Here is a 16,626-nt window from a genome sequence, read left to right on the forward strand (position 1 = left end):
GATCATCAGAGTACACTGAACTTGAATTGACCAAGTAGGTGGGCAGAGAGGGGGGGTGCATTTCTCTGCTAATATGTAATCACCTGAGTTTACAGCACACTCATGTTTGATGACTTTTACATTGCAGAACGAGCCATCAAGACAGAAACATTACAAAGCTAGCTGGCCAAAAACCCACAAGCGTGGAACAACAGCAAGGCCCCATTTACTGCCCACCCTGAGTTGTCCTGTAGTGGTGGGCTTCCTCCTTGAATCGTTGAACATTTTGTGGTGTTGGTGCATGCACCATGGAGTCAGACTTTGAGAACAGGAGTGAAGGTTTAAAAATAGGGAACTATTTAAAAAGGTGCTTTTATGCTCTGTGCTTCTGACATTTGTTTCACAAGACAGCAGCACCCATACACTGGGGCCCTGAAACAAACTGCAGAATCTCAAATTCTCAGAACAAAGTTGGCTTTTACAAACAGGAGACATCCATTCAGCTCTTTGAGCCTGTTGTACCATTCCATTGGTTTTAGTAAGAAATGTGCAATGCCTCAGAACAGCAATGCTTCTGAGGTAAGACATGGAAGTGTAGGAGATGTCAAACACAAAGCACATATAAAAACACTTGTGCTGGGGGAGGGGAGATGAACTGGAGTTTTCTTGGATGGATGAACTGAAAGATTGGCCTGATCCAGATTTAACTTGTGTGATCTTGTGAAGAGGTGAATGGACCCAAGATAAAATAGCTTTCAATTTACTCTCAGTCCTTTGTTTTCAATTAAGTTCATTTCGGTGTAATAACTGCAGCCCAGTTTCAGTTCTATATAGGGAAGGCCACACTGTAGAAGTAATAATTTGCCATACTGGTTTAATTAAGTGATTGGCAAACCAAAAACTAGGGCTGTCACGGGATTTCACTAAAATGTAATGGTGGGTGCGTGAGATTGGTACAATACATATTTACGTGAATTCAAAAAATTCTATGTTGTCTGGAGAGAGCGCATCATGCATCATAAGCTGTAGATGGTAAGTACTGGTGGTTGCAGATCTGTCACTAGGTTAGAACAATAATTTAAAATGAATTCAAAGCATCATACAGACAAAGATTTACTTGCACAATTTACGTATCACTGTTGACGTGTTAAACAAGCTCAACAATGAAAAATCAGTTCCACACAAAACTTTATACTGTTACCTCTACACAATGCTGTACCTCTCAGGAGCTCAGCCATCATCCACCAGTAACCACACTCAGCAACCCTGCTACACTGGAGAACATTCAGCCCATCGTGTTTGTGCCAACTCTTTAAAGGAGTTTCCAAGTACTCCCACTGCACCCCCCCCTTGCTCTTTCCCCAGAGCCCTGCAAATTTCTCCTTTTCAACTATATATCAATTCCTTTTACAGCAGGCAAAGGAACTCTCCTCAGCGGCATCACAGTTCTATCAAAGGTTGGACTTAAAAATGAAGGACTAGACATCCAGTTCCTTGAAATCTGTGATTATGCTTTAGGTCTGTGAAGGCAATTTACAAATACACCACAACTTTGATTCATCTGAAGCAGCAGCCTGTTAAGAGCTCCAAGTGCTTGTGCAGCACACAAACCTGTCACTAGTAGTGACAATTGTAAACATTCATTCAGCACAGTTGTGAAAATTACCCAAAGTGTACACAAAAACGTTCCCTCTCACCTAAAACAGCGTTTCTTCAGACTGTCTCGATGGACCACTTGTCCACCCCTCCCACAAAGACAAGCACTGACACGAACTCGAGAGATATAAATCAGCATCCTTAACTAAAACCTTATTTCACAGTCATGGAAATAAAGCATTAGTAAATAGGAAAATGCACCAACTTGTATTTATATTACACTTTGAATACAGAAAATGCTCCAAATGCATTTTACATGAAAGAGAGAATAAACAACAAACATAAAAATTTGGTGGCCTCTCAGGTGCTTTATTCTCCCCACCTCCATAACCAAGATAGCCTCAGACCACAGATTAAAAACCTGCAGCAGAAGCATTTATTTACAGAGTGCTGCAAGTGCAGTAAAACATTCCAAGGTGCTTCACAGGAGTGAAGCCAACAAAATTTGACACCATGCAAGACAACATTAGGGCAGGTGACCAAAAGCTTGATCCAAGAAGTAGCTTTTAAGGAATGTCTTTTTTTTAAATTCGTAGGTGTCACCAGCTAGGCCAAAATGTATTACTGAGCCCAAATGACCTTTGAGAAGGTGGTGGTGAGTTGCCTTCTTGAATTGCTGCAGTCCAGGTAGTTTAGATACACTCACAGTGCTGTTAGGGGGGGAATTTTGACCCAGCAACAGTGAAGGATGGTGATATCATTCCAAGTCAGGATGGCTTGGAGGGGAACTTCCAGGTGGTGGTGTTCCCATCTATCCGCTGCCCTTGTCCTTCTAGATGGTAGTGGTCATGGGTTTGGAAGGTGCTGCTGAAGGAGCATTGGTGTGTTGCTGCAGTGTGTCTTGTAGATGGTGCACACTGCTGCCACTGTGCATCAGTGATGGAGGCAGTGAAACTTTGAAGGTGGTGAATGAGGTGCCAATAGAGTGGGCTGCTTTGTCCTCGGTGGTATTGAGCTTCGTGAGTGCTGTTGGAGCTGCACTCATTCAGGCAAGTGGAGAGTATTCCATCACACTCCTGACTTGTGCCTTGTAGATGGTGGACAGACTTTGGAGAACCAGGAGGCGAGTTACAATCCACAGAATTCCCAGCCTCTGACCTGCTCTTGTAGCCACAGTATTTATATGGCTATTCCAGTTTGGTTTCTGGCCAATGTTAACCCCCAGGGCGTTGACAGAGGGGGATTCAATGATGGTAATGGCAGAATGTCATGGGGTGATGGTTAGATTCTCTCTTGTTGGAATTGGCACTTCTGTGACATGAGTTATTTGTTATTTATCAGCTCAAGCCTGAATATTGTCCAGGTCTTACTGAAGCAGTCTGTGTCCATATGCAACATCTGAAGAGTCGTGAATGGTGAACATTTTGCAAACATCAGCGAACATCCCCACTTCTGGCCTTATGATGGAGGGAAGCTCACTGATCAAGTAGCTAAAGATGGTTGGGCCAAGGACAATACTCTGGAGAACTCCTGGGACTGGGATGATTGACCTCAACTATCTTACTTTGTGCTAGGTATGACTCCAACCAATGGAGAGATTTCCCCTTGGTTCCCACTGACTTCAGTTTTGCTAGGGCTCCTTGATGCCACACAGTCAAATACTTCCTTGATGTCAAGGGCAGTCACTCTTACTTCACCTTAAAGCAGGAAAGGGCAATAAAGAGGTTTATCGAGGGTATTCTAGAGCTTGAGGCAATTAGAAATTAGAAAAACAAATGCTGGCCTAGCCAGCAACACCCACAGCCTGTGAAAGAATTTTAAAAAATTGGCCTGGGCAATTGAATGCACAACTGCCAATATGGGAGGGGTTAACATCAAGAATGTTCAAGAGGTCAGAATTAATGGAGTGCGGATATCTTAAGGTTGTGGGGCCATGGAGGGATTTGAAAACAAGTAAAATTAAAGCATTACTTAACTGGGAGCCAACTTAGATCAACTAGCACAGGGATAACAACAGAACAGACCTTGGTCAGACTTAAGAATGGGCAGCAGAGTTTTGGATGACCTCAAGCTTACGTAAGATGGAATGCAGGGAAACCAGCCAGGAGTACAGTGGAATAACAGTAACAGGCCATTCAGCCCCTCAAGCCTGCTTGCAACACCCGTAGCCACCAAATGCCCAAACACTGGGAACATGTCCAGGAAACCCCAATGAGAACAACAGGGAACCCAAGAATCAGTCTGACCAAATTACCTGCAACCTTAGGACTTCTGGCAAAGCAGAACAAAGCAGTATTAAGTTACACTGTCAAATAACTTATTATATAAATACAGACATTAAAAACAGGAACCAAATTCAACCCCAAATTTAAATAAATATCACAACTTTTCTTCCAGCAGTGGGAGTGTGTTGAAGGTGATTTCCACCGCCCCCCCCCCCCCCCCCCCCCAACCCCAACCCCAACCCCAACCACAGCTTCTGCTGTGATTTATATTTTCTAACCAGGGACCCAGTCCCCCCTCCTCCCCTCCCCAAATGTCTCTGTCTGTCCTGGGCACTGACCCCCGAGGAGAGGTGGGGATGCGGGTAGAGACCCGGGCTGGGGGCGGGGCGGGGTGGGGGGGAGCCTGAGCCTGACAGCCGGCCGGCCGGCCGCCCATCCTCAGGCAGCCCCAGGGCCGCCTCCACTCCAGCTCGCTGTCCCGGTCTGCGGCAGAGGTGAACGCCCGGCCCGGCCCGGCCCGGCCCAGTCCAGCCTGGCTCGGCTCGCCTCGGCTCGGCCCGGCTGGCCGGCCTGTCAGTGCCGGCTCCTCGGCCTCATCAGGCGGATCCCTGTCCCTCTCTCTCTCTCCCCCCCCCCCCCCCCCACCCCACACACCCACCGCCTATGGGGTGGGGGGGGAGAGAGAAGGACAGCAGGTAGCGGAGGACCAGCCGGCGGCAGCAGCGGCAACAACTTAGACAAGCTCCCCAACACCACCGGGGGAGGGGAAGGGGGGGGGGGGGGGGGGGTGTGGGGAGTGAGGGTGAGGGGGGTGGGGGGTTGCAAAGAGGAGGTGGCTCCTCGCTGTCCGCTCCCCTCAGGCCGGGTCCCCGTGTCTGGTTCAGCCCCCCCACCCCCACTCCCACTCCCCGGGCTGCCGGCTCTTCATTCCCGTCCCCGGACTCACTCTCATCCGGCAGCTCCTCCACCTCCGCCATCTTGAATCGGCCGCGCCGCTTTTCAAAGGGAGCCGCGCGGCATTGTGGGTCCGCCAGGGCGGCAGAAACAAAACCCCAGACACCGTGGCCTAGTGGTCATGTCACTGGGGCTGGAGAGCCAGAGGCTCTTGGGGGACACGGGTTCAAATCCCACTCCTAGATTCAATTCAACCCCAGGCCTGGTGGTCATGTCACTGGGGCTGGGTAGGGTACAGGGGTATCTAAATTCAATTAAAGCAAAATACTGCGGATGGAAATCGAACAGATCAAAATGCTGGAAAAAAATTCAGGTCTAACAGCACAGGTGGAGGAGGGGAAAACAGCGTTCGTTTTGAGACCCGAAAGGTTTCTCCAGCATTTTCTGTTTCAATGAAACCCAGACCTTGTGGTCACGTCACTGGACTGGAGAGGCAGAGGATCCGGGGACATGGGTTCAAATCCCAAATCTAAATTCAATTAAACCCAGACACCAAGGCCGGGTGGTCATCTCTGGGGACATGGGTGAATTGCCAAAGAAGCTACTGCTCCTCAACCCATCTGGTCCCTTTAGAGAAAGGAATCTGCCATCCTTACCTGCATCCAGACTGTCAAACAAGCTGAGTACAAAAAAGTACCACCAGAAATAACAATGGCACACCTGGCCTTGTGGACTCCACAGTCTTGCTTACTAGCCAAAATTGGGGAATCATACATTACCACTAGTCTCAGACACTATCACCACCAACCCACTGACAAAACAGACCCAACATAGGTGGCATGGGAGGGAATTGGGGCCATCCTGAGGTGGTATAAACGGGATGGGGGAGGGACAGCGGGACTGAACAAACCAGGTTTTGATCCCTGGCCAATGCTGAGTTAGTGGACTTCAATCAGGTTGGAGAAGCCAAAGTGCATCAACATTGCCAGCCTGTCACTAGTGTGTCACCGTAGTGCCACCTCCTGGCCTGTGACACTCCACAAATGAGGGAAAACAGACTTATAATTAAATATCTTTACACAGCCTCAGGATGTCCAAAATGTCCTTGTTATAAACAGCGCTAAAGTAACTGACTTTAGCAGAAAGGTCAAATGGTTAAAGACAGACATTTATATAGCACCTTTCATCTGCTCAGGATGTCCCAAGGCAATTTGCAGCCAATGACATTGTTGTCACTGTTGTAACGTAGGAAACACAGCAGTCAATTTGCACACAGCAATCTCCCACAAATAACAATATGATAATGGTCAGATAACCTATTTTTAATTATGTTGGTTGAGGGTTAAATGCTGGCCAACAGAGAATTCCCTGCTCTAATAGTGCCATGGGATCTTTTAACATTGCTTTAGGGGACAAAAGCCTCAGTTTAATGTCTCTACCTGAAAGTTTTGTACCATTTGCCTAATAAACCAGCTGAATTATATACTTATTGGGATACAGAAGCAGAGGTCTCCTTGTAAAAGGGGTCAGTACCTGGGAACATTGATCAAGGCTAGCATAAATCTTTCCCAGTCTGTCGTTCCTCGAATGTTTGCAGTCAGTGTTAAATGGCGGAATCTGTATCCAAAAAAAGGGAACCATCCATGAGGGAGAGAATGGGCTGAATGGTCTTCCCTACTGCGCTTAGGATTCCAGCAATCAAATATAAAAGATACCATGTACAGAAAAACATCTCACAGGCTGTCTTAAAGCTACTTAAAGCAAGGGACAAAAAGTTTAAATTATGAGCCAGATCTTCTCTGAGGTAAATGGAAAATGAATTTTTTTTTAAAAAAAACAAGTCAAACAGTTAAGTAACCACAAATGACCCTCACTCTTGGCCAGAGAATACCTAATTAACTTACCATGGGACAATACAAGTTGACAGCTGCACTCCCCCCTGTGATAATAACAGTGATCCCCACGGTCAAGAGATGAGCTTAGGTCTTCACACTCCTCGGAGGCACTAATTAAGCATTTCTCTGGGTCAGCTCGCCCTCTGCTGTTACATGTTTGGGCTGAGTGGTTAACCTCATTTGTGAAGATCCCAATTCCATGCAATGTCGGAAGCTCATGATGGTTACGCCCACCCCTTCATCATGGCGGATGAATAACCAAGTATTCCTTTGCTCCATTCCCAGCTCGTGGCTTGTGCGGTTGACTTAGCTTGCAGTGTGCAGTGGGTTTCCCAAGCTCAAATCGTGGAATGGCCGCCATCTCTGCTGGAGGATTTTACAAGTTGTTTCACAATGTCAGGCCACCGCAGGGCTCTTCACACTCAATGAATTGCATTTGAACAGTCGCAGTGTAGGAAAGGCAGCAACCCATTTGTGCACACCACTTGAGGCCTAGGTTTAACATCCCAATGGAAGGACGGCACCTCTGGCAACACAGCACTCCCCAAGTAGTGCACTGGGAGTGTCAGTCTGGATTATGGGCTCAAGTCCTGGAGTGGGACTTGAACCTATGATCTTCTGACTCGGGCGAGAATGCTACCGGACTACTGACACCGAAGGACAGGCAATAAATTGCCAGCTTTACCACACTGTTAGAATGAAGAACAACTCGAAGGTACAACTAATTATTCTAGCATTATAATAAACACAGACGCAAGGTTATTTTTTTAAGCTATCCTTTATTCCTCACATAATATAAAATGGAAAAAGAAAATGCTGAAGGGATGGCTGAAGTGAAAGAGAAATAGAATCACCTTTTCAATGAAGAGAAGGTGGTAGCAAATACAAAAAAAACTATACAGCCCTGGGTCTGTCAGCCTTTAGGGTTGGTAGGGATCGCTATCCCCTACCTCTCTTTTCCCTCCCATCTCGCAACAAAGGTTTCTCACAAGTAAACCAAATGCTTTCCAACTGTCAGTTAAGCCACTTCACTTACTAAATAAAATTAACAGCCATTTTAACGCTCAATCAAACCCCTCCCCCAGAGTAGTCAACTTGCACTTAAAAAAACTCTAAATAACAATCATCCTCATTTATGGCTTTTGTCAGTTTGTAATATGGGGAGGGGGGGGTGGGTGTTATTTCTCCCCCACCTTCACCCAAAGCCTCCCCCTCCCCCAGGCCACTGCCCAGCTGAGTATGAGAATGCCAGCTCTGATCTTGTCCCTGTTGCTGCCCCCTAACCTTGGTTCTTCCTATAACCTGACTTTGCGAATGGTGGGATTTATTTAGTGGGAGGTGGAGTGTTCACCACAGCGAGCTTTTGTACTTGAAGTTCAGTTTCAGCAGGTACTTCATGTTCACCTGGGCCACATCATAGACAATGTACCTGAAAGGTCATGAGTTAAGGTAGAAAACCACACCCCAGTGAAACAACCGTGCTTCCCCTCCCACATTTGTCCCATCGCTGGCTGACTCACCCTGTGGTACAGCTTCACCTGTGGTCTGTTCTTCACTAGACACATCAGCAAGTGTTGAAAGACTGAGTCTCAGCCAGTGGATGTTGGGTGTCTTAGCCAGTGAGGGCGTAGTGTGTGGAGGTCATCTCAGCCAGTTAGCACACAGTGAGGTTCACTGTGAGAGTCGTGTGTTGGGGATCTTGGCTGGTGAATGCAGAGAGGGGCTGAGCCCTGCCTTGGCTAAATATTGAGTGCGCAGAAGGGTTCTTGCACAGGGTAGGCACAGATAGGATGGGCCAAATGGCCTCCTTCTGCTCTGTATTGCTCTAAGGAAGCCCCTTCCACTAACTGTTGGGATAAGCAAGGTGTGCCCAGCTCTTGCCTGTATGCGTGGAGGTGAGCATGGGGGATGGGGAGTGGGGTTCCTCACCCACTTAAGTCCCATAGACCAGCTTGTAGCAGCAGCTCTCTTCGAGAGTCCAATTGGATCCAAGTCCATTTCTCATTGGGCTCTCATCCATTAGAGCAAGGCCAGCTTCCCATCAAGTCTCCCCTTGAATTTGGTTCAGGTGTCAGAAGTGAAAGGTCGGCAGCCTGTTTGAAACAAAAACGCATCAACTTGTGGCCCCTTCCCCAACCTGGACAGCAGGGTTGCAGTACCACAGGCCTGGTTAGTTTGAAAGTGCCCGCACTGCTCCCACACAGAGAAGGATACTCGTTGTACAACAAGCTGGAGTCTGTGACTTGTGTTTGGACGCCTTTCCCCAGTGGAACGTCCACTCCATCCATCTTGATGGTGGCATCAGGATCTGGAGCTGTCTTCCCAACGCCTGTGAAGAAACAGGAAGCACAGTTTTCTCGGAGATGCAGTGATATTCCTAGCCAGCCTGACGCTCTTTGCCCAGTCCCCAGCAGCTAACAGGGAATTGAAGCTAGCCCCTTGTAAACTGCTACCACCCCCCCAACCTCCCTCCCCTAGCTACTGCCATCACCTTAAATTGGAGAGTGGGGCCTCAGGACCCAAAGCCATCTGGTTCCACATCGTCCCCTCCATCAACATCATCAATTGGCCCTCAGACCCGTCCCTGCGACCAAAGCCCAGCATCAGAAACAAGTACAAATTCTTCCTGGTCTCCCTCTAGAGGAAACACTCCAACCTGTGCGGGATCATCGCACACAAACTGGAAAGGGATGGAGATATTGATACTGATTCCAAGTCTCTGTGTTCTTCCCTCAGAGAACGGAGTGCAGGAGTGGAAGAATCGACGGTCTTAACAGTCACAGTGTGAGCTCTCCTTTCAAGTCAACCTACAGCTCAGTCCTGTATGCTGGGAGGGCTTTATGGGCTGCGAAAGGGTGGGGCCACACACACACCCACCAGACAGGAGGACCAGCCCCCCGCCCCCACCACCCCACTCCCACAACCCAACCCCACTGGGCATCAATGCAGACTTCAAAGCCTGAGTTCTGGTCTCCCCTGGCTGGGAATGTCTGGAGAGGAATTCAAACCCTCCAACTTGTGACTTGGATGGGATTGCTACCAAACAGTTCCAGATAGCTTCCTTCAGTGGGGAAGACACTGGCAAATTGGCACTCTGAGGCTGGGGGAGGGGGTGAGGAAGGAAACCCCAAGAACCAAGGCAGAGTGAATGCCAGGGACGAGGTATAACAATGAGTGGTGATATCCCAGTGCGTCATTTATCTCACCCCAACACACTGGGAAGAATTCCTTCACACTCAGCTTCATTATATCATGGAACAGAATGCACCCTTCGCGCCATGCTCATCCTTCATACTGTACTTACCTTTCACACTGTGCTTGCCTTTCGGTAGTTTTGTAATATGATTTGCTCGTTTCAACTCATGCCTGTGAAAACACAATATTAGACACTAACTGCCCTTGCGAACAGCACTGGACTTTGAACTGTGCCCATCAGTTCAATAGAAAAGTTAGAATTTCATCACAGTAGGAAGCTACGAACTGCAATCCCAAAGTGAGCTCCACAAAGTAGGTGCCAATCCAATCTTGGTCCTAGTTCCACACTGGAGCTACCAACACCCACCTCAGTCCTAGCTCCGCACTGGAGCTACCAACTCCCACCGCAGTCCTAGCTCCACACTGGAGCTACCAACTCCTATCTCAGTCCTAGTTCCGTACTAGAGCTACCAATTCCCACCTCAGTCCTAGTTCTGCACAGGAGCTACCAACTCCCACCTCAGTCCTAGTTCCACACTGGAGCTACCAACTCCCACCTCAGTCCTAGCTCCACACTGGAGCTACCAACTCCCACCTCAGTGCTAGCTCCGCACTGGAGCTACCAACTCCCACCTCAGTCCTAGCTCCACACTGGAGCTACCAACTCCCACCTCAGTCCTAGCTCCACACTGGAGCTACCAACTCCCACCTCAGTCCTAGCTCCACACTGCAGCTACCAACTCCCACCTCAGTCCTAGCTCCGCACTGGAGCTACCAACTCCCACCTCAGTCCTAGCTCCACACTGGAGCTACCAATTCCCACCTCAGTCCTAGCTCCGCACTGGAGCTACCAACTCCCACCTCAGTCCTAGCTCCGCACTGGAGCTACCAACTCCCACCTCAGTCCTAGTTCTGCACTGGAGCTATCAACTCCCACCTCAGTCCTAGTTCCGCACTGGAGCTACCAACTCCCACCTCAGTCCTAGCTCCGCACTGGAGCTACCAACTCCCACCTCAGTCCTAGCTCCACACTGGAGCCATCAACTCCCACCTCAGTCCTAGCTCCACACTGGAGCTACCAACTCCCACCTCAGTCCTAGCTCCGCACTGGAGCTACCAACTCCCACCTCAGTGTTAGCTCCGCACTGGAGCTACCAACTCCCACCTCAGTCCTAGCTCCGCACTGGAGCTACCAACTCCCACCTCAGTCCTAGCTCCGCACTGGAGCTACCAACTCCTACCTCAGTCCTAGCTCCGCACTGGAGCTACCAACTCCTACCTCAGTCCTAGCTCCACACTGGAGCTACCAACTCCCACCTCAGTCCTAGTTCCACACTGGAGCTACCAACTCCCACCTCAGTCCTAGCTCCGCACTGGAGCTACCAACTCCCACCTCAGTCCTAGCTCCACACTGGAGCTACCAACTCCCACCTCAGTCCTAGCTCCACACTGGAGCTACTAACTCCCACCTCAGTCCTAGCTCCGCACTGGAGCTACCAACTCCCACCTCAGTCCTAGTTCCGCACTGGAGCTACCAACTCCCACCTCAGTCCTAGCTCCGCACTGGAGCCATCAACTCCCACCTCAGTCCTAGCTCCGCACTGGAGCTACCAACTCCCACCTCAGTCCTAGCTCCACACTGGAGCTACCAACTCCCACCTCAGTCCTAGCTCCACACTGGAGCTACCAACTCCCACCTCAGTCCTAGCTCCGCACTGGAGCTACCAACTCCCACCTCAGTCCTAGCTCCGCACTGGAGCTACCAACTCCCACCTCAGTCCTAGCTCCGCACTGGAGCTACCAACTCCCACCTCAGTCCTAGCTCCACACTGGAGCTACCAACTCCCACCTCAGTCCTAGCTCCGCACTGGAGCTACCAACTCCCACCTCAGTGTTAGCTCCGCACTGGAGCTACCAACTCCTACCTCAGTCCTAGCTCCGCACTGGAGCTACCAACTCCCACCTCAGTCCTAGCTCCACACTGGAGCTACCAACTCACACCTCAGTGCTAGCTCCGCACTGGAGCTACCAACTCCCACCTCAGTGTTAGCTCCGCACTGGAGCTACCAACTCCTACCTCAGTCCTAGCTCCGCACTGGAGCTACCAACTCCCACCTCAGTCCTAGCTCCGCACTGGAGCTACCAACTCCCACCTCAGTCCTAGCTCCGCACTGGAGCTACCAACTCCCACCTCAGTCCTAGTTCCACACTGGAGCTACCAACTCCCACCTCAGTCCTAGCTCCGCACTGGAGCTACCAACTCCCACCTCAGTCCTAGCGCCGCACTGGAGCCATCAACTCCCACCTCAGTCCTAGCTCCACACTGCAGCTACCAACTCCCACCTCAGTCCTAGCTCCACACTGCAGCTACCAACTCCCACCTCAGTCCTAGCTCCGCACTGGAGCTACCAACTCCCACCTCAGTCCTAGTTCCACACTGGAGCTACCAACTCTCACCTCAGTCCTAGCTCCACACTGGAGCTACCAACTCCCACCTCAGTCCTAGCTCCGCACTGGAGCTACCAACTCCCACCTCAGTCCTAGCTCCGCACTGGAGCTACCAACTCCTACCTCAGTCCTAGCTCCACACTGGAGCTACCAACTCCCACCTCAGTCCTAGCTCCACACTGGAGCTACCAACTCCCACCTCAGTCCTAGCTCCGCACTGGAGCCATCAACTCCTACCTCAGTCCTAGCTCCACACTGGAGCTACCAACTCCCACCTCAGTCCTAGCTCCACACTGGAGCTACCAACTCCCACCTCAGTCCTAGCTCCGCACTGGAGCTACCAACTCCCACCTCAGTCCTAGCTCCGCACTGGAGCTACCAACTCCCACCTCAGTCCTAGCTCCACACTGGAGCTACCAACTCCCACCTCAGTCCTAGCTCCGCACTGGAGCTACCAATTCCCACCTCAGTCCTAGCTCCACACTGGAGCCATCAACTCCCACCTCAGTGTTAGCTCCGCACTGGAGCTACCAACTCCCACCTCAGTCCTAGCTCCACACTGGAGCCATCAACTCCCACCTCAGTCCTAGCTCCGCACTGGAGCTACCAACTCCCACCTCAGTCCTAGCTCCACACTGGAGCCATCAACTCCCACCTCAGTCCTAGCTCCGCACTGGAGCCATCAACTCCCACCTCAGTCCTAGTTCCGCACTGGAGCTACCAACTCCCACCTCAGTCCTAGCTCCGCACTGGAGCTACTAACTCCCACCTCAGTCCTAGCTCCGCACTGGAGCTACCAACTCCCACCTCAGTCCTAGCTCCGCACTGGAGCTACCAACTCCCACCTCAGTCCTAGCTCCGCACTGGAGCTACCAACTCCCACCTCAGTCCTAGCTCCGCACTGGAGCTACCAACTCCCACCTCAGTCCTAGCTCCGCACTGGAGCTACCAACTCCCACCTCAGTCCTAGCTCCGCACTGGAGCTACCAACTCCCACCTCAGTCCTAGCTCCGCACTGGAGCTACCAATTCCCACCTCAGTCCTAGCTCCGCACTGGAGCTACCAACTCCCACCTCAGTCCTAGCTCCGCACTGGAGCTACCAACTCCCACCTCAGTCCTAGCTCCGCACTGGAGCTACCAACTCCCACCTCAGTCCTAGCTCCGCACTGGAGCTACCAACTCCCACCTCAGTCCTAGCTCCGCACTGGAGCTACCAACTCCCACCTCAGTCCTAGCTCCGCACTGGAGCTACCAATTCCCACCTCAGTCCTAGCTCCGCACTGGAGCTACCAACTCCCACCTCAGTCCTAGCTCCGCACTGGAGCTACCAATTCCCACCTCAGTCCTAGCTCCACACTGGAGCCATCAACTCCCACCTCAGTGTTAGCTCCGCACTGGAGCTACCAACTCCCACCTCAGTCCTAGCTCCACACTGGAGCCATCAACTCCCACCTCAGTCCTAGCTCCACACTGCAGCTACCAACTCCCACCTCAGTCCTAGCTCCACACTGGAGCTACCAACTCCCAACTCAGTCCTAGTTCCGCACTGGAGCTACCAACTCCCACCTCAGTCCTAGCTCCACACTGCAGCTACCAACTCCCACCTCAGTCCTAGCTCCGCACTGGAGCTACCAACTCCCACCTCAGTCCTAGTTCCGCACTGGAGCTACCAACTCCCACCTCAGTCCTAGCTCCGCACTGGAGCTACCAATTCCCACCTCAGTCCTAGCTCCACACTGGAGCCATCAACTCCCACCTCAGTCCTAGCTCCGCACTGGAGCCATCAACTCCCACCTCAGTCCTAGTTCCGCACTGGAGCTACCAACTCCCACCTCAGTCCTAGCTCCGCACTGGAGCTACCAACTCCCACCTCAGTCCTAGCTCCGCACTGGAGCTACCAACTCCCACCTCAGTCCTAGCTCCGCACTGGAGCTACCAACTCCCACCTCAGTCCTAGCTCCGCACTGGAGCTACCAACTCCCACCTCAGTCCTAGCTCCGCACTGGAGCTACCAACTCCCACCTCAGTCCTAGCTCCGCACTGGAGCTACCAACTCCCACCTCAGTCCTAGCTCCGCACTGGAGCTACCAACTCCCACCTCAGTCCTAGCTCCACACTGGAGCTACCAACTCCCACCTCAGTCCTAGCTCCGCACTGGAGCTACTAACTCCCACCTCAGTCCTAGCTCCGCACTGGAGCTACCAACTCCCACCTCAGTCCTAGCTCCGCACTGGAGCTACCAACTCCCACCTCAGTCCTAGCTCCACACTGGAGCCATCAACTCCCACCTCAGTCCTAGCTCCGCACTGGAGCTACCAACTCCCACCTCAGTCCTAGCTCCACACTGGAGCCATCAACTCCCACCTCAGTCCTAGTTCCGCACTGGAGCTACCAACTCCCACCTCAGTCCTAGCTCCACACTGGAGCTACCAACTCCCACCTCAGTCCTAGCTCCGCACTGGAGCTACCAACTCCCACCTCAGTCCTAGCTCCACACTGGAGCTACCAACTCCCACCTCAGTCCTAGCTCCACACTGGAGCTACCAATTCCCACCTCAGTCCTAGCTCCGCACTGGAGCTACCAACTCCCACCTCAGTCCTAGCTCCACACTGGAGCTACCAACTCCCACCTCAGTCCTAGCTCCACACTGCAGTTACCAACTCCCACCTCAGTCCTAGCTCCACACTGGAGCTACCAACTCCCACCTCAGTCCTAGCTCCACACTGCAGCTACCAATTCCCACCTCAGTCCTAGCTCCACACTGCAGCTACCAACTCCCACCTCAGTCCTAGCTCCACACTGGAGCTACCAACTCCCACCTCAGTCCTAGCTCCACACTGCAGCTACCAACTCCCACCTCAGTCCTAGCTCCACACTGGAGCTACCAACTCCCACCTCAGTCCTAGCTCCGCACTGGAGCTACCAACTCCCACCTCAGTCCTAGCTCCGCACTGGAGCTACCAACTCCCACCTCAGTCCTAGCTCCGCACTGGAGCTACCAACTCCCACCTCAGTCCTAGCTCCACACTGGAGCTACCAACTCCCACCTCAGTCCTAGCTCCGCACTGGAGCTACCAACTCCCACCTCAGTCCTAGCTCCACACTGGAGCTACCAACTCCCACCTCAGTCCTAGTTCCGCACTGGAGCTACCAACTCCCACCTCAGTCCTAGCTCCGCACTGGAGCTACCAACTCCCACCTCAGTCCTAGCTCCACACTGGAGCTACCAACTCCCACCTCAGTCCTAGCTCCGCACTGGAGCTACCAACTCCCACCTCAGTCCTAGCTCCGCACTGGAGCTACCAACTCCCACCTCAGTCCTAGCTCCGCACTGGAGCTACCAACTCCCACCTCAGTCCTAGCTCCACACTGGAGCTACCAACTCTCACCTCAGTCCTAGCTCCGCACTGGAGCTACCAATTCCCACCTCAGTCCTAGCTCCGCACTGGAGCTACCAACTCCCACCTCAGTCCTAGCTCCGCACTGGAGCGACCAACTCCCACCTCAGTCCTAGCTCCACACTGGAGCTACCAACTCCCACCTCAGTCCTAGCTCCACACTGGAGCTACCAACTCCCACCTCAGTCCTAGCTCCACACTGGAGCTACCAACTCCCACCTCAGTCCTAGTTCCGCACTGGAGCTACCAACTCCCACCTCAGTCCTAGCTCCGCACTGGAGCTACCAACTCCCACCTCAGTCCTAGCTCCACACTGCAGCTACCAACTCCCACCTCAGTCCTAGCTCCGCACTGGAGCTACCAACTCCCACCTCAGTCCTAGCTCCGCACTGGAGCTACCAACTCCCACCTCAGTCCTAGCTCCGCACTGGAGCTACCAACTCCCACCTCAGTCCTAGCTCCGCACTGGAGCTACCAACTCCCACCTCAGTCCTAGCTCCACACTGGAGCTACCAACTCCCACCTCAGTCCTAGCTCCGCACTGGAGCTACCAACTCTCACCTCAGTCCTAGCTCCGCACTGGAGCTACCAACTCCCACCTCAGTGCTAGCTCCACACTGGAGCTACCAACTCCCACCTCAGTCCTAGCTCCGCACTGGAGCCATCAACTCCCACCTCAGTCCTAGCTCCACACTGCAGCTACCAACTCCCACCTCAGTCCTAGCTCCGCACTGGAGCTACCAACTCCCACCTCAGTGCTAGCTCCACACTGCAGCTACCAACTCCCACCTCAGTCCTAGCTCCACACTGGAGCTACCAACTCTCACCTCAGTCCTAGCTCCGCACTGGAGCCATCAACTCCCACCTCAGTCCTAGCTCCACACTGCAGCTACCAACTCCCACCTCAGTCCTAGCTCCACACTGGAGCTAACTACTTTACGCCACGTTGGTATATTCTCTAGTTCCCCCAAACTACTGCACTGTCAATTCCAGG

The 16,626-nt window shown here is 52.1% G+C and overlaps 2 protein-coding genes across 5 annotated transcripts in view; both read right to left on the reverse strand.

Annotated features, from left to right (window-relative positions):
- Positions 1 to 4,815, reverse strand: part of lin9 (lin-9 DREAM MuvB core complex component) — a 96,554-nt gene extending 91,739 nt beyond the window's left edge. For 2 of the 4 annotated variants that reach the window (XM_041188894.1, XM_041188893.1), the window contains exon 1: positions 4,747 to 4,803. In XM_041188894.1, the coding sequence (XP_041044828.1) occupies positions 4,747 to 4,777 (31 nt within the window). In that variant the 5' untranslated portion in view covers positions 4,778 to 4,803. Of the gene's footprint in view, positions 1 to 949; positions 1,040 to 4,746 lie in introns of those variants that run through there. The other 2 variants (XM_041188892.1, XM_041188895.1) reach the window with 2 other exon arrangements.
- A 3,066-nt stretch (positions 4,816 to 7,881) lies between these two features.
- parp1 (poly (ADP-ribose) polymerase 1) overlaps positions 7,882 to 16,626 on the reverse strand; it is a 66,631-nt gene continuing 57,886 nt past the window's right edge. The window contains exons 21-23 of the mRNA XM_041188147.1: positions 9,894 to 9,955; positions 8,804 to 8,918; positions 7,882 to 8,018 (exon numbers count right to left, since the gene is read on the reverse strand). Coding sequence (XP_041044081.1) covers positions 7,937 to 8,018; positions 8,804 to 8,918; positions 9,894 to 9,955 — 259 coding nt within the window. The 3' untranslated portion in view covers positions 7,882 to 7,936. The remainder of the gene's footprint in view (positions 8,019 to 8,803; positions 8,919 to 9,893; positions 9,956 to 16,626) is intronic.

The sequence above is a fragment of the Carcharodon carcharias genome, chromosome 5, assembly GCF_017639515.1.
Source record: "Carcharodon carcharias isolate sCarCar2 chromosome 5, sCarCar2.pri, whole genome shotgun sequence".
Classification (NCBI taxonomy): domain Eukaryota; kingdom Metazoa; phylum Chordata; class Chondrichthyes; order Lamniformes; family Lamnidae; genus Carcharodon; species Carcharodon carcharias.